General features: G+C 33.7%; 4 protein-coding genes across 4 annotated transcripts; 1 reads left to right on the top strand and 3 right to left on the bottom strand.

Annotated features, from left to right (window-relative positions):
• Positions 1-2,105: 2,105 nt before the first annotated feature.
• Positions 2,106-3,489, top strand: LOC126679489 (uncharacterized). The gene has a single exon (XM_050374530.2). The coding sequence runs from the start codon at positions 2,439-2,441 to the stop codon at positions 3,294-3,296; it is 858 nt and encodes a 285-aa protein (XP_050230487.1). The 5' UTR covers positions 2,106-2,438; the 3' UTR covers positions 3,297-3,489.
• Positions 3,490-7,194: 3,705 nt separating this feature from the next.
• On the bottom strand, positions 7,195-8,151 carry LOC126679265 (uncharacterized). Its single transcript, XM_050374257.2, has 4 exons — positions 7,968-8,151; positions 7,808-7,898; positions 7,672-7,717; positions 7,195-7,593 (listed from the first exon to the last, which is right to left on the bottom strand). Exons 2-4 carry the CDS (start codon positions 7,883-7,885, stop codon positions 7,307-7,309), a joined length of 411 nt encoding a protein of 136 aa, XP_050230214.1. The 5' UTR covers positions 7,886-7,898; positions 7,968-8,151; the 3' UTR covers positions 7,195-7,306.
• Positions 8,152-9,454: 1,303 nt separating this feature from the next.
• Positions 9,455-10,157, bottom strand: LOC126678918 (uncharacterized). The gene is made up of 2 exons (XM_050373832.2): positions 9,848-10,157; positions 9,455-9,763 (listed from the first exon to the last, which is right to left on the bottom strand). Exons 1-2 carry the CDS (start codon positions 9,987-9,989, stop codon positions 9,528-9,530), a joined length of 378 nt encoding a protein of 125 aa, XP_050229789.1. The 5' UTR covers positions 9,990-10,157; the 3' UTR covers positions 9,455-9,527.
• A 420-nt stretch (positions 10,158-10,577) lies between these two features.
• Positions 10,578-11,926, bottom strand: LOC126678878 (protein STRICTOSIDINE SYNTHASE-LIKE 10-like). Its single transcript, XM_050373791.2, has one exon. The coding sequence runs from the start codon at positions 11,813-11,815 to the stop codon at positions 10,748-10,750; it is 1,068 nt and encodes a 355-aa protein (XP_050229748.1). The 5' UTR covers positions 11,816-11,926; the 3' UTR covers positions 10,578-10,747.
• Positions 11,927-17,827: the final 5,901 nt, after the last annotated feature.

Consider the following 17,827-nt stretch of genomic DNA (forward strand, 5'->3'; position numbering starts at 1 on the left):
AAAATTGTGGTCGTTACCATTTTATCATTGGCTACATTCTACTATACAATTTAATTCGAAATACCAATGATTTCTAGCTTAAAATTGAAGACAGAAGGTTATACAATCGAAGGATAAAGATGGAAGACAATAGAACTCAGAGTTACGAACTCGGCTTCAACATCCTCCATCAAAATGACGATAACCGTAATCGATGCAATCGTAAAACGACGTGATAATTGATATTTGTAAATAGTAATTGTTGTAATATATATTTTATTAGTACAGTTTTGTTTTGGAATATACTTAAGAATAAGAAGAGGCATGAAGGATAGCAACTGTGCATGCACGTCTTTGTAAATTATAAGTTAATTTAACTTAATTGGAACCCACAAATTGCTGCCATTGACAAAATTTTATCTATATCTTTCTTTGATTGATATGTTTCGTTTAGATAACTAAAATCTCTAAAATTCATCTACCAAAAATATAATTAAAATCTAACCAAAACATATAACCGTTTAATTTAAATTAGTATATTCTTGATTCAGTTTACATAAATAAATTAATAATATTGTTTTTCCTTAACAAACCACACACGTCACTCTTTCCACATACACCAAAATAAAATAAAATTGTATACGTATAATAAACTCCTACCGGAACAAATAACTTCCGGAGTAAAGATGCGTGTGATAGTCAACCATCCACTCTCGAGATTTATATTAATTGATTGATTTAGTTTGTTTCCAAAAACACCCAACTTTATTTGCTAATAAAATGGGTACATTTTAGTTATATTGATTTAAAATGAAATAAAAATGAAAATTCTCCTAATAAAATTCAACATTAGTAGTAATAAAATTAAGAATCCTTCCTCAAAAAAATAAAAATAAGAATAAGAATCCATGAAATGAAATTGAACAACAACAATGCTTTACTATCGCATATTTCTTGAATCCAAATTAAACTTTAAGTTATTATTGATGTCTATTTCAAGTGGCTAAAGTTTTCCGGTACATTTTTGATATCTTGATTTCGAGCAATATGGCAAGTTGTTTAACTATTAAAATCATTAGATTCACATCTAACAAAAAGATATTAAATTAAAATAGGAAATATGTGGTATGCACACATTTTACGAATATTAAATTCTTTGAATTATTGAATGCTTAATTTATAAAAATTATTGAACTTTTACTTAATTAAAATATTATTTTTGTTTTTTGATAATTAGGGAGGGGGAGCGCTTATGGGACGAATTGAACCCACGACTTAGCAGTTTGTTGTTCAATGCTTATATTATTTTTTTAATTTAGTATTTTAACTTTTTATAATTACATCAAACTAGTATTTTTAGCTTTTATTTACTCACAGAATTAATAATAAAACAATAAAATAAATTTATAATTCACTTATATGATTTTCTATTTTGATGTCAAATATAAAATGTATTATATATTCAAGCTAATTTTATTATTTTATTAGTATGGGAGTAAACTTTAAATAAATTTGAGTTTATTTTATCTTTTAGCATACTAATAACCGGAAACCGACAAAGAAAATACTTATTGGATATATTTAAAAAAAATACTAAATGAAAAAATTGAGAAAATTCATACACCATTAATATAATTTTATTTTAATTAATAAAATTTCAAAGACAACAATATTTTTAATCGGAAAATTTGATTAAAATATGACATGATTTGCAAAAAAATCAGGTATTTTTAAGATATTACGCCAGTAAAAACAAGTGGTTTATTTTCTAATATTTAAAAGTTTGTTTTAATTTTCATGATATTTTAGGTTACTTATTTTAATTTTTTATAGCATTTTAAATAAATTATTATAATTTAAATAATATAATCTTAAAAACATGTACTATAAAATAAACAATTTCTTTTTACATACCAATAAAAAAAATTAACTTTTCCATAAAATAATTCAAACTTTATTCTCCATTTCCATCTTTCATCATGCTATTTGACTACCTATTGATTGGGTTTCTCTCTCAAAATTGTCCTTTCAGGTATCTAAAAATTGAATTCTTTAAATTTTTATAATAATTGTGGGTCTTCTTCTCTACATTATTAATTAATATCCACACATAAAAATGTAAAAATATTGAATCTCCTTACTATATATCCCCCTCACCCCAAATCAACCAAGAACCCGTCAAATTTAACAGCAAAGGCTAATCAAAGAGGACAATTTAAATCAGGCAAAACAAACATACTATTTTGTTTTTCCTCTTTTTAAGTCTCCGATTTACTCGCTTTCTCACTTTCAAGACCAATTTGTTTTCCTTGGTCTTCTATCTCAGCCTCTCCAGAGGCTGAGCCGCCGCCGCGTTCCTCCTCCTCCGCCTCTATTTGTCGGTGTTTCAAGATTGGTTTTGGTTTCTTGATTTTAATCTTGAAAAAAAATTGCTGGGTTGTTTTGATTCTTGAGAAAAAATGCATGTAAATCCAGGAAAACTGATCACGATCAAAAGAAAACCTGCATTTCAATCAAAGCCGCAGTTTCGTGATACTATGTTCTTTGAAGTGGACAATACCACCACCACCTCCACCGTTGCAACCACCGTGACCACCAGCACCGCCGTAACGAAAACCACAAAGAAAAAGTCTTTCATATCTCGTCAATTCTTTATCCATCAACCCTCGCCTATACCAATCCCGTCTTCGTCATCATCATCATCTTCGTCGTCGTTTTCTTTACGCAAACGCCGCCCATTACTTCGAAAACACAGCAGCTCCTCCACCTCCTCCTCCGCCTCCGCTTCATCCACCTCCGCCAACAACAACTCTTCCCGCTGCACCAGCCGATTCGCCGAGTTAGCAGGCGGAACCACCGCTGAATGCGCGGCGATCTGCTGCTGCTGTCCGTGTGGATTGGTAAACCTTCTTTACTTAACGATATATAAAGTTCCGGCGGGTCTCTGCCGCCGCGCGTGGAGGAGGAAAAAGAGAAAACATTTGATAAAGAAAGGGTTGTTGCCGCCGAAAGCGAAACGGTGTGTCTGTGGATGTGATGAGACGGAGATACAGATTCATCCTGCGGCGGGGATACTTGAATCCGCCGCCGCCGGTGGCGTAGATATAAAATTCGATGAAGATGAGTCGGAGGAAGATGACGGGGAGGAAGAAGACGACGACGACGACGACGACGCTATGGTTAAATTAGAGAAGGAAATGTGGGAAACTTTTTACAGTACTGGATTTTGGCGAAGTCCTTCACAAAGAGAGAAATCAACGGTTGTGATTAAAGATTTATCATCATCTAACAGTGTGGCTAAGGTTAAATCAATTTAGTTTTCTTCATTTCTTTCAACAATTTAGTACATATATTTTTGTTTTTTAATTTTGAATTTGAATTTGAATTTGGATTCTGTTCTGTTCTTGTTCTTGGTTGATGATAATGTTGGAATTTGAAGATGATGTGTGATTTGTGTAATGTACAGTTCTAAAGGAAATTAAATAATCTGAAGAGTTTCAATCTTTGAAATATCGTGTTATAATGTGAAAGCTAGTTCACGAATGACGTGATATACTCGGTCGACCTGAAAATTTCTATTGAAAATGTTATCAGTTAATTTTGATAATGATTTCAGGGGTTGAAAATGGGAATTCCATAATCTTTATTCTAACACTATAGATAATATATGTAATGATTATTATTTGATTTTATGTTTATTTTTTGAATGATGATGAATTTTTTAAAATTTTAAAATAATTTTTTTTATCTTAATCGAGTTTATTATATTCGACCGACCTCATTAGTCATTACAAATGATAAGGTGAAGAGTCGATTAATTGATTATTTAAAATAAAATCATGATTGAATGACTGAAACTAACAATTTTATTTTTTTGTTGATTCATAACAATCCTTTTCATCTAGTCTGCCACATAATGGGCCTTGGCAAATTATTTTGGTGTTATATAGCACATAGCTTTCAAATAAGCAAAATGCAACTGAGATTTCTCCTGAACTTTTTTTTTTTGGCTTAACGTGATAACAACTCTTTCATTTTTATTAGGCTCGCTTAATCATTAAAAAATACTTTATATTTTTTATTTTTTCATTCATGGTCTAAACTTTTAAAGTCGTTAATTTCTTTCAATTTGTAATTTCAATTGTAGACTTTTGCTCATATTGGAGCGGAAAAATGTTCAAATACGGCAGTCATGCTGAAATTGAATGTAAGGTAAATTTATATTAAACTTTTATTTACTATTAATTAAATATTTGACAATTTGTAAGGAAGAATGTATGAATAGCCTTATTTAGGTGAAAATGACAAAGATTTAGGGTTTTAATTAAGGAAAAAAGTGACCTAAATGACTGTTGTAAAGGTAAGAAATTGAGTATTGTGGTGGTGAAGCTTTATTATAAGAACATGAACATTTTGCAGTAACAGTACCGTCGGGACCCTATGCTGGCAGTGAACAATGTTTCTCCAGATTTTGCCATTACTATATGCCAAATTTATGTCCCTACACTCTTTGCACATGTTTGTGTTCAGATATATAAACACCAATAAATACAAAGCATCTTCTGCATACTTCAAAACTAGAGGCGGAAACCGCGAAATGGACATGGAGCCACCCCACCAGCTACTCGAAATAAATTTTAAAAAAAAATATTAAAATTAATTTCATTTTAATCAAATTATATTCTAATTTGCGCTACTTGAATTGACCCGGTCGAATTCGAGTATTAAAGTTTTAAATTCGACAGATTTACAAACTAGAAAAAGTTTGAAAATTGCTAGATAATGATTTCATCTTTATTTTTTGAAAATTTCAGATTCTACGACAATAATCCGAGATCGGTTTATTCATTATATAACTGCCACGGGCCAACAATTGTCAAATGAAGGGTTTTTTTTACACAAATCTCCTAAAAGAGCACATTCCTATTATTTTTACCTCACAAATGTTGTAAAAAGGTCAAACCTTTCACAAAAATTTCACAAAAGTCCTGACTTTTCAATTTTGTCGATTTTGGCCAAAAACTAAAGTTTGTCATTTGTGAGGTAAAAATAATAGGAAAAAGGGTCAGTTAAACACCTAACGTTTGGCCTATTGTTTAAGTAGACCACTAAAGTTTGAAAAGGTGCACCTTAACCTCTAACGTTATCAAATCGTATCATATAAACCCTTTTATTTAACAACCGTTTAAATCGAAGCCAACTCTGTCTATTTTTTTTCCAGCGTGTACTTGTGAAGTGCCGGTGTGGAATCAATAACCTATTACTTCTTCTTTTTCCGTTTAATCTCTCCATCATCCACCACCAACTTTTCCTTCTCCGCCGTCAAAAAACCAGAAGTTCTTAGCTTCAGCTACACTCTGTGAACTAGTCATCCTCACCAATACAACAAACGACATCCCACCAACAACATTGTTCGAGCATCTCAAAACGACAACCGAGCTCCTAAAAGCCAATGGAGGCAGCCATTTCTCCAGCAAAAATTCAAACAGTGCTTGATATCTCCAGCTCAAATTTAACCCATTTGAGAGTGTGATCCCTACTAATACAGCGAAAAATCCAACGCCTGCAAAGTTGATACCTTTATACACGGCGATGCCGAGTCTGTTCATGAGAGTAAAAGCGCCATTATTACTAGCACCACCACCTTAAATCTCCATCTCCACTGTGAAATCAGAGAAAATGGCGTATAATCTGAAGATGAAGGTGATGAATCTAATAACAAAATTTTCAGATCAAGACACTTACAATCTCACGGCGACGAAGCTGGAAACCAAACCGTTTCTCCTTTTAATCTTCACGCTCTTTTGCGATTGTTACCTAAAATACTCTGTTTTGTTTCTTGAAACCGTTGATTGAAGCAGTTTTGATAGAGCTTGAAATGAACACGCAGGTAGGCGCCAAACCTGGATGTTTGAAATTTAGGGAAGACGGTGGTGATGAAGATGGAGAGGTTGTTGAAGAGTGAGGGATATACAAGGAAAAGACTTAATCACCAAAAAATATCCCACCTTTTAGCCCCTTTTCAAATGCACCCTGATGTTGCAATTTTGTCAGTTGCACCCTAATTCACATCTTTGGTTTTCAATTCCACCCTCAAGTACTAAATTGATCTCTTTTTCATTTGAAAAAAGTTAAAAGAAGTCATCCATTTTTAACCTTTTATGTGAAAAAGAGTTCAAATGAGTACTTTATAAGGGTTTTTATGAATTTTTCTCGAGTGAAAAAAGTCCAATTTGATTTTGATGGTGGAATTGAAATCCAAAGGTGCGAATTAGGGTGCAACTGATAAAATTGCAATGTCAGGGTGCAACTGAAAAGGGGCTAGAAGGTGAGGGTTTTTTTGGCGATTAAGCCAAAGAAAAGTATGTGTTTCATTAAAATTAGAGAAATTAAATGAGAAAGGGTAAGTTGAATTTTAAATGGTGTGTCAACAATGATTAATTAACATGTTCGCTTAAATGAGTCACGCTGGAAAAAAATAGACGGAGTTGGCTTTGATTTTAAAAGGTTAAGTAGAAGGGTTTATATGATACGATTTGATTTAACATTAGATGCTTAGTTTCACCTTTTCGAACGTTAGTGACCTACTTGACCTATAAGCCAAATATTAGGGGTTTAACTGACCCCTTATTCAATAAAAATGTGTAGAATTCACTCAAAAGGATTAAAAAATTTACGTAAATCACCCATACTCTAAAATAGGTTGATTTTATGATAAAATAGGACAAGTTTGCCCTTATATGTTAAAACACGTGACTCTGAAATAAAGATAAGAAAAGAAAAATGTGGCGATGGGATTTATTATAGTAAATATTTTTAAATTTAAAACATTTATATTAATAAATGATTTAATTCAAAGTATAAAACACTACAAGTCAGTGTGCATTTGTTATTTAAGAGTGTTTAAAATCTCATGCAAGCGGTGCCCCACGTCATTTTTACATCAAGCCAATGAGCATTTGCGATAGAAATTTTTTTAATTATTACTTAATTTTTTATTATTTAATTTTCCACATATGACTAACCCATAATTGATTTATTGCACGAATAAGATGAAGTAACGGTTGTGTTATATAATTATCCGTTATTAATTAATATAGGAAAAATTTATAACAAACAAATAAACTATTTTCAGAGATATATAATCTTTAATCTAATGTTAAAATAATTTACACTAAAAATAAGTTGAAGGGCTAAATTGAATCACCAATAAACTCATTATAGCATTAATTTGATAAAAATTGACAAGACGAAGAACTAATTATAATGGATAACAAGGTTAATTTTATGTCAATTGAGCATCAACGTACAGAAAGATTATACAAGTTCACTTGTTCCTCTCATAATAATGAACACACATGTCCACAAATTGTAGTTTAACCGCAGCACTCCCCATATTCATGTAGGCATATAAAAGCTGTTGGTTGAGTGTAAACATGGCCGCCACAGATACACAATATGCATCTTGCTCCCCATGGCCAGAAATAGTTCGGAAATCCAGCAATGCAGCCTCCAAATTTTGACGAAAAGAAGGATATCCAACGCTCGGCGAGGAGGAATTAGATATGGTCTGGGAAGCTTTGCTTACTGATGCAGAGCTTATAATTCGTGTCCCTGGAAAACAAACTGCACAATTTTTTTATTGAAGACGGAGAAACAAACAACAGTATAACATTGCTGAGAAGCTCTTACCTGCCGTGTTTTCTTCAGAATCCGTGGATACATCATCTGAAGAAATCTAACAAAAGATAAAATGCAACAGTAAAGAGAAGTGAAGTAGTTTATACAGTACAAGAACAAACTCATTAATTAGGGTTTCAAGACGTACCGGAGCTGCTACTTCGCCATTTGATGGCTTCAAAACTTTCTTGATTAAACTACCTAACCAAGACTGACGGTTTCCCATGTATAGAATTAACCTACAATCATTATAGGTTAGCGCCATGCAAACACGGTAACAGGAAAAGCAAAGAAACCAGAAAACTTACTTTACAAAGAGAATCAAGCCTCCTTAAACACAATGGTTTGGAAGATTTTTGAAGGATTAGCTTGCAGTAATTGTGATCAATATAAAACACTGTGGCTTATTAAGGAAGCTCCTTCATCAGGAAGCTTTGTTCTGCAGAAAGGTCTTGTCATCTGTTAGCTACTATGGTTACATAAGTAGACCATTATTTGCATGTGACATGTATAAAGATAAACATTATTTGGAACCTACAAATTTATTCTACAAATTCAAATACGCTGACTTTTGCGCTTCCTATGTACGCTTCGAACCATGTTTCGAGATGGGTTTAGTGGGCTGGTCTAACACCCATTAAACTGTGCATCACATTAATTCAGTTGATCCACCCACCCACTCCCACACAAGTCCTCTAATTTTTAGTCCACGCTCATGTAATTTAATTCTAGAAAAGTCAGAGCATGATAGCTCATTTTCAAGATAATTTTATTACACGATTTTTATGACATAGGGGTTTAAATATTAGTATTGAGGTTCTATAATCTTTTTATAAAATGGGTACCGAATTATAAAAAGTTGAAAATGGTTACCAAATTATAACCTTTTTATAAAACGGTTACCGGATTATAAAGAGTTGCAAAACGGTTACCGAATTTTTTCCTTGTCCACATCATCATCATCAAGGTGATAACCCTTTCATAAAAAAAGGTTTGATAACCGCTCTATTAAAAAGTTATAATTTGATAACCATTTTATAACTTTTTATAGTTCAGTAACCGTTTTATAAAGACACTATAGTTTGATGAACTTAAAAATGTTTAACCCCAAATAGTGGTACTTATCATGTATAGTTTTGTAGTGTTTTCTTTAATCTTTTGTTCTATCAATGGACCATTTTATTTTAGAACTTCCTTTTCTTTTGCTTAATTGCGAATAGTAGAAAGGAAAATGTGTCTTAACATTTTATAAAAAATGTAGAAATCCTCTTAAAATTACAATTGTCGCGTATAAGCCCTTTAAAGCTATAACAATGAGTGCATCGTTTGTTCTTATATCCCTAAAAGGGTTTAATTCGTGTTTGGTATATGTCTAGACATGAATCACAATTAGATCATTATGAACATGACACGATTAATAATCATATTTGATTAGTTAATTAATTATATTATAATTAATTTATAATTATTTAGATTACTAAAAAATAATTATATACATTTTAAAAATAAATATTACAATAGTGATTATTTATTTAAACCATTAATAAAGTCAGAGCAGTTATGAGCTGTTAGAGAAAAGCTCTAAATCAGAGTTTTTTCATAAGCAAAGTTGAGCCAAACACCCTCATATAATGATAGAGCAATTTATTATATATATATATAATTACAATTAAAACTGCAAAACTTATAATATGTACAATTACAATTATGACTGCATAGCAACTTATAGTATACAAAACTATAAAATGTAGTCATCTAATATTTACAATCATCAAGCCAAAATAAAATCATACATATAAAAAATCAATGAAATTTGATTCTTTTTCTTATTTAAAAGATGATCATATGATGTCAAGTTGTTACATCCTTCAAGCTGATGTCAAGTTGTTACAACCTTTAAGAGTTCTATACTCAACAATTCCTTTATACAAAACTTGCCTATTCAAAGGCATAGCTTCCATTTTTTTTGCACCATGATTATAATTTCTCACATAATCTTCCATTTTCAACAATTTTCGGCTCCTATTTTCATTTTCGTGATTTATAACATCTTCTGCAAATCGAACCCTTTTCTTCTCTTGGCATGTTGATGATCTCCTTTGCCCTAATAAAAAAAAAAACAATATTTCACATGAAAATAAATTCGAGAAATTAGCAATTAGTTAATTCGAGTTGAATGAAACATTACCCATTAATTCAAGTTCAATCTCTTTCATGAAGTTGGAGATGAGACGCTTATGAACTTGACGAGCGATGAACACGACACTGCCGGAAACTGCAAAGGCAGTTATGAAACCAAATCCCATATTATTACTATTAGAACTTGACATTTTCTTTTTATTTTCCTTCTTTTCTTTAGCTTATACTATAAGGTGACAAGAAGGAAAAATTTCATGAAATATATAGTAGAAATAAACATGGGAAAATGACAAATTTGCAAAGAGAAGAGAGCAAAATACAAGGAACATTTCAGTTTTGAGATTGAAAAAATAATAATGATGATGATGATAATAAATAAAATAACAAGTTGGTGGTTTTATAATGTGAAAAATGAGAAAGAGTTTAATTATGGACGGTCTATACAAGAAAGATACCTTATAATAGAAATGTGCAATCTTTTTTTATATGGAAAATAACTATTATTTTTAATGGATTACCTTAATTTCTTATGCTGTGTATTGCTTTGTTAGTTTTATTTATAGTTATCGCATGCAATAATCATAAAATAAAATTAGTTAACTACAACTATTAGTGAGTAATTGATATTGAGATGAGCCATCTATCCATTTTAAAATAACTACTACTACTATTTTAAAAAGTTGTTAAATGGTAATTATAAATAACGGAGTCAGATAATAGCTCAACAAATTATGAAATAAAAGCTAACTTTTATTTATTTGATGGTGCCAACAATAGAATGACATAACATAACCATGAATTTATTTATTTTTCTTAAATTCGGATAAAACATGATAAAATGTAAAAAAGAATTACTAAAAACAACAAACTAAAGCTCATAAACTATCCGGAAACTAACAATGCTAATCATTACATAAAAATTCTCATCAAACTACACATATGAAATTGGCTAATTTGGGATGGTTCCAACATAAGGTTGCTTGGGAGATCCGAACCACAATCGTCCGTTATGTTCTTCAATCTCGCTAACAAATTCCAAACTATTGCGACCATCGCCATTCACAACTCTAATAAGCCTTCCATATTCATCAAATTTAACTCCAACAGGAACTGCTACGCCGCTCTGAAGATTTCTTTCGGTGTTTAATGCGACCCAGAAGTGACCGTCTTCGGTTCTTCTGATGTTATCAGGAAATCGATCAACCCTCGCAAATACTTGTGGAACTCCATAGTGATGATCATTATAGAGTAGAAACTTGAGAATTTGATTATTTGTAGACTCCACAAGTAAAAGATACGAGTTATCTTTGGCCAAAACAACCCCGTTTGGAAATGCTAATCCTCTGTATAACACGCTAACTTCTCGAGTTATTGGATCGTATTTTAGTAGCCTTCCACTTCTATCTCGAGCATTAATCAGTTGGTTGAAATCCCTTCTTTCGTAGCGAATACTGCTGTCCGTAAAATAAACGACTCCCGTTTCAGGATTGACATCCAAGTCGTTAAGAAATCTGAATGGAATGCTCTCAGCAGAAGTAGCGAGTTGAGTAGCAACACCTCCGTTTCTTCCTACTTTTAGCAGTCCGAAGTAGGCATCAGCGATGTACAACTCGCATGTTTTCGGATGGAACTTCAGACCTAATGGTCTCCCACAGATTGGCTCGTATGCTTTATTTGAGGATCCGTCGCATAGAAGCCTATTGCGATGAGGCGACGTGACAGCAAACTCGACCCAACTCTGCGTAGTTTCGTGCCATCTAAGGACTCTGCCGTCTGAAACACCAACGTAGGGTCCGCGTCCATTGCAATCAAAAGCGAGACTTTCCGGACCAAGAACCCGTCCTGGCAGATTGATCTGATGGTAATTGCTGTTGAGAGGAGGCGCTGTGTGGGGCGGATATCTGTGAAAAAACCAGGGAAACCGAGGCCACGGAGAGGACTGTGCTTGTGCAGCAGAAACAAACAACAAGAAGAAGAAACAGAAGAATACTAAAGCTGATCTTGAAGAAGAAGACATGGTGATTAATTAGATGTTAATTCAGTATTAGGAATTTGGTAGTACTGTTTAGTGTATAAGGCATAGCCTATATTTATAGTGAAAAATTAGACAAGTCCGAATCCTTGTAGGACTAGAGAAGTCCACTTAATCCTTTTGTTATACTAATTAGATTTCCACCTTTGATTCGGATATTTTAATTTAAATCTTCCTTATTAGGTTTAATCGATTTTATTCGTTGACCAAGTTTTAAAAATTAAATTTTTAAATTTAAAACATATGAGGATTGAAAAATTTAAACTATACAAATTTTTGCGACATAAATTGAAAGTTTACATTATGATCTACTACATTTTATAAATTCTGAATTCAGAGCTGATATGGTCATGAGATGTTCGATGCGGTTGTCACACTATAATTTTAGTCCATTTTCTTTAGCCAAATAACTTAAATCTAGTTTCATACTTATTTTTCTACAGTTATTTTATTTTTTATATAGACAATTACTCACTCATTTATTATAATTAGATAAATTACAATTATTTTTATTTAATTGTAAAATTAGTCAAATAGATAAAAAAGTTCATGAATTTCCCTTACCGGGAAGTTCTTACCTCGGTCCATGAAAAATTCATGGACCTATCCAATGAGGTGTTAGAGAAATGAGAACAAAGAGAAAATAATAAAAAAAGGGAGAAAATTATGTTAGATTTTCTAACACCTCATTGGGTAGGTGCATGAAAAATTCATGGACGGGGACTAGGTAAGAATTTTCCTTACCTCTATTATAATTATTTTCTTTCAATATAATTTCTACACCACATAAAAATCATGATATTAATTAAAAATAAATTTTGTTATTTGTAATATTTGAAAACAGAGGGAGAAAGTAATAAATAATTTCTAGAAAGTTGATTTTTTTTGTTAGCCAAAATTCTAGAAAGTTGATTACTTTCAAACTCCATTGAATAAATAAAATAGGATAAAAACAAATCTGACAAACCAAATACTGATAGGAAGCGCTATTACTATTCTAAATCGAATTCCTAATACGGATTAACAACTAAATCCAAAATAAATAAAACATAAATAAAAGAGAAATTAAAAAACTTTAATATAACTGATGCTGGGGTATAATATAACAGTATAACAACAAGATCAAGAAACCATTACACCACAATACAACATAACATATGCAGATCTGATCTGAGTTTCCCTTACATATAATCAACCAAAAACAAAATTCAGAATATGTATACGTATAAATTATAGTATATAAATGTATTCCCCGCCCAGCTCCAAAATGGTGCATATAAATTGAAAACAAGACTAACCCATTTCACATTTCTTCAGAATCTGAAATGGGTAGGGCTCAGATTCAAGAAATGAAGTAAAAAACAGGGTGAAGGAAGAGATGGAGGAGCTTGAAGCAGGCGCATGATAATGACAAGAAGACCACTCCATAGACTAATCTCAAACCCATTCTTGATCTTCAATTCAGACCACCGTGGACTACTGTTTTTCTGTTGGTATAAATAGAGTGAGAGAGAGAGGTTTTGAGATTTGAGATTTGAAATTTGAATTTTAAAATGTAAAGAATTAAAAAGAAAAAGTGGATAAGGTTTTCTTTTTCTTTTTGCTGGGTTTGGGTTTGAAAATTCAAAGGGTTTTGAGTTACACGTGTCTAGAGAGGGAATGGGCAGGGTTTGAAGTTGCCACGTGCGAGATCTGATAGGAATGCCACGTAGGAAGGTTTATTTGAGAGCACCTGGAAATGAAATTGGGGATTATTTAATTATTTATGTGTTTAATCTTCAGTTTCAAGCTTTGTTTATGAATCAAAAATCATGAGGAGATCGGCGGGCACATGCTTCCATCAATAGTCTCCATATAATATAAAATATTGCTTAATCCATGACGTAATTGTTTAACTCATTCCTAATCTAATTTTACTATTTATTGAATTGACTAATAACTTCAAATAGCAATAGTAGATTAATTTTTTTTGAGAATCAGAATTGCATTAATCAAAAGCTGAAATGTCAGCCACAATTACATGATGGATATTGGAAGGAATATTTCCTTTCCATTTTACATTGTGTCTCTCACATTTAAGAGCTGTTCGTGCAAGGAGATGTGCTCCCCTATTTGATTGCCTATTCGCATACTTCACACTCATACACTGCAAAACTTGGTAGCATACTCCTGCAGTCTTGGACAAGCAGACCAATGTCATTAGCAGGCACCACATCATTCTTGAAGATATCCACTGCAACTTTTGAGTCAGAATTGATCTCAAAAGGAATTAGATTTTCCTCTAGTGCCAACATAATTCCATCTCTGATTGCCACTGCCTCTCCTGTGCTCACATCAGTTAAACCCCTGTATTTGTAGTAGCCAGAAGTTATAACTTGTCCCTGCCAATCGCGAACTACTGCTCCAGTACCATAGCACTTGTTAATGCTGTCAAAACCTGCATCAACGTTGACTTTGTATGTCTGTCATCTTGGGGGTATCCACCTCTTATCCTCATCCAAATTCCTTCTTCCTGCTCTTGCTCCCAGATACTTTCCCTTTTTCCCTGCCTTTTCAAACTCCTCAATATAGTTTTGAGCCCAAAGGACTACCTGGTCTGCTGGTTTGCCAATGCTGCCAAAAACTGAGCAGTTTCTATTACTTCAAATTAACCACAATATCGCACCAAACATCTGGAACTCCTCCTTTTTAAGAATTCTGAAAGCATGTAAGAAGAAGTCCTGAACTCCCCAATTTCTTTCAGGTTTAATGCTCTCCGATAAGCTCCAAAGCTTCCATGTGTTCCTCGCCTTTTTGCAATACCAGAAAACATGCATTTGATTCTCAATATCCATTCCACAGTCTTCACACAAGCTGTTCACCTGCATACCCCTCTGAACCAAATTTGTCTTCACAGGAAGCCAATTTTGAAAAGCTCTCCATATGAAATTTTTTACCTTATTTGGAACAACCATTTTCCACAATGATTTCCACCACTTTAAGTTTGCTGAGACAGTAGAGCTTGAAGCTATCCCCTTCATATTCCATGCCAATCTGTATCCACTCCTCACAGAATACTCACCATCTTTGTCATAGTGCCAGCGTAGTAAATCCTTTTGACGTGTGATTGCCAAAGAGATCTGCAGAATGCTTTCTACATCCATTTCATCAAAACTGTCAACAATGGTCTCAACCTTCCAAAACCCATTATCAGAGATTAGCTGACTAACCTTAGTATCTTCAGGCAGCTTGTGATTGTTCTGGATTTTGAATGTTGATTCCTTAGGATCCAAGGGTCAGCTTAAATATTGATATCATTCCCATCACCAACTCTCCATCTATTGCCTACTACTAAAACATCCTTCGCCCACAGGATACTTCTCCAGGTAAAGGACCCCATTCTTGGGCAAGATGCATTCAAAAAGGAGCAGTTTTTGAAGTACCTGTGCTTGTATATTCTGGCCAACAAACAGTTTGGGTTACTGTGAATTCTCCATCCTTACTTCGCCAAGAGAGCTTTATTAAAACACTCTAAATCCCTAAACCCCATACCTCCCATACATTTAGGTTTGCACAAAGTTTTCCATTTTGCCCAGTGAATTTTCCTGCTCTCTGTACTGCTTCCCCACCAAAATTTATTGCAGAGACCTTCAATAGCTGTACTCAGGCCTTTAGGAATCCTTAAACAATTCATATAATATGTGGGAATGGCCTGAATAACCGCTTTCAGTAAGACTTCTCTACCTCCACTTGAAAAAAGATTTTCCTTCCAGGATTGCAATTTTTGCCAAATTCTCTCTTTAATGTCTTTCAGGGAGTCACCTTTCCTTCTCCCTACCATGGATGGAAGCCCCAGATACCTCTCATGGCAATGCACAATGGGAACTTCCAAAATCTGTTGAATCTCATTTTTCATTTGCTCCCCAACCCCTTTGCCAAAAGACAGGGCAGACTTGTTAAAGTTTATAACCTGTCAAGATGCTCTTCCATAACACAGCAGCATATTCTTAATCACCACTGCCTCCTGTAGATTAGCTCTAGCAAACACTAAGCTATCATCTGCGAAAAAAAGGTGTGACACAGTACAATTCTCTCCAAAAACCACCCCTTTCATCTTCCCAGTAGTTACTGCATTATTTATAAGACTGGACAGTCCCTGAGCACAAATTAAAAACAAATAGGGTGACAATGGATCCCCTTGTCTTAAACCCCTCTCAAGCTTAATATTACCCTTCACAACCCCATTAAGTAAAAAGGAGAACTTGACAGTAGAAATGCAGTTCATGATTTTAGAAATCCAATCCCTTGCAAACCCCATTTTAACCATCATAGCATCAATAAAACACCACTCGACGCGGTCATACGCCTTGGACATATCTAATTTAAGGGCTAAAGGACCATTCATCTTTCTAGTAGAGTTCTTTATGACATGTATACATTCAAAACCTATTAGAGCATTGTCTACAATCTGTCTATTGGGAATGAATGCACTTTGGGCTTCGTCAATAATCAAACTAAGCACATGCCTTAATCTATTAGACAGGGCTTTAGAAATGATCTTATAAACAACATTACACAAGTTTATGGGTCTAACTTCAGGCATACAAGTAGCAACTTTGACTTTAGGTATAAGAGTTATGATTGTCTCATTGACACTGCTAACATCAGTATTATTGTCCAGAAAATCAATACATACCTTAGAGATGTCATTGCCAATAATCTGCCAATATTTTTGATAGAACATTGCAGGGAAGCCATCATTTCCTAGAGGCTTTAAAGGATCCATATCTTTAACTGCTTTCTCAATATCTCCAAAGTTGAAACTGGCACACAGACTTCTATTCATTTCAGGAGAAACAGTAGTATGAAAAATGTTGCAGCACTTCTTCCATGTCACTAGGGGAAGGGTTAGTAGAATTAAACAATCCATTAAAGTAATCCTGGATTACCTTTTCAATTTCTCCTGGATTGTCTTTCCAACAGCCATTCTCATCCTTCAGCTCTGAAATTTTATTCCTAGCCCTTCTCTGATTGGCTTTTTTGTGAAAAAATCTTGTGTTTCTATCCCCATGGGCTAACCAGTTAACTCGGGCCCTCTGCTTCCACAAAATCTCCTCTTGATGCAGCATCTCAGCAAGTGTGGTTTCGACCATTTTAATCTGATTTAATGGAAAATCTGCTCCTCTGTATTCCATTAGAACCTTTAGCTTGTCCTTGGTCTTTGCTATCTCCTTCTTCAGACCTCCCAAACTAATTCTTCCCCAACTTTTAAAGTCTGTAGCACAAACTTTGAGTTTTCTAGGGACATCTGCAATACTGCTAATCTGGCCTGTATTCCCCCAACTGCTTTCCACAACTTCTTTAAAATCACTCTTAGTAGTCCACGCTTCCTCAAAATGGAACCTACTTCTCCTATCCTTAGTTAGCTTGCTTTTACTCCCCCAAATGCCAATAGGCCTATGATCCGACCCCCAATAGTCTAAACATTGGACATTACACTCAGGAAAGAGCGTCTTCCAATCTAAATTCATTACAAAACGATCCAATTTCTCAAAAATAACATTTTCTCCCCTTTTTTCCCACCAAGTAAAATCTCCATCTCTATCACAAGCATCAAAAAGGCTACTATCCTCCAGGGCCATTCTAAAATTGCGCATAAGATACTCTGGTTTTTTCAAGCCCCCTTTCTTCTCATTCTCATGTAAAATTTCATTAAAATCTCCTCCTACTACCCAAGAACCCACAAACAGTTTACTTAACCTTCTTAACAGTTGCCAGGAATGGACTCTGTTAGATTGAATAGGATCCCCGTAAAACCCAGTAAACCTCCATCTAGCATGATTCTCATCATCCACCATACAGTCAATATAATACTTAGAAGAGATAAGAATAGAGACAGTACCTGAATCATTCCACAAAATAGCTAGGCCACCGCTTTTCCCAATACAATCCACCCCAAAGTACCCTTTCATATTTAATTTCCTCCTCACCTTCTCTAATTGAGTCACTTTCATCCTA

The sequence above is a fragment of the Mercurialis annua genome, linkage group LG4 (assembly GCF_937616625.2).
Source record: "Mercurialis annua linkage group LG4, ddMerAnnu1.2, whole genome shotgun sequence".
NCBI lineage: Eukaryota > Viridiplantae > Streptophyta > Magnoliopsida > Malpighiales > Euphorbiaceae > Mercurialis > Mercurialis annua.

Bases quoted from the DNA above. Each gene is read 5' to 3' on its own strand.
- LOC126679489 (XM_050374530.2), top strand. From the start codon at position 2,439: ATGCATGTAAATCCAGGAAAACTGATCACGATCAAAAGAAAACCTGCA.
- LOC126679265 (XM_050374257.2), bottom strand. From the start codon at position 7,885: ATGGGAAACCGTCAGTCTTGGTTAGGTAGTTTAATCAAGAAAGTTTTG. The intron at 7,718-7,807 runs GTACGTCTTGAA...ATCTTTTGTTAG, and splicing joins ATGGCGAAGTAGCAGCTCCG to ATTTCTTCAGATGATGTATC. The intron at 7,594-7,671 runs GTAAGAGCTTCT...TTTGTTTTCCAG, and splicing joins TTCTGAAGAAAACACGGCAG to GGACACGAATTATAAGCTCT.
- LOC126678918 (XM_050373832.2), bottom strand. From the start codon at position 9,989: ATGTCAAGTTCTAATAGTAATAATATGGGATTTGGTTTCATAACTGCC. The intron at 9,764-9,847 runs GTAATGTTTCAT...TTTTTTTATTAG, and splicing joins GATTGAACTTGAATTAATGG to GGCAAAGGAGATCATCAACA.
- LOC126678878 (XM_050373791.2), bottom strand. From the start codon at position 11,815: ATGTCTTCTTCTTCAAGATCAGCTTTAGTATTCTTCTGTTTCTTCTTC.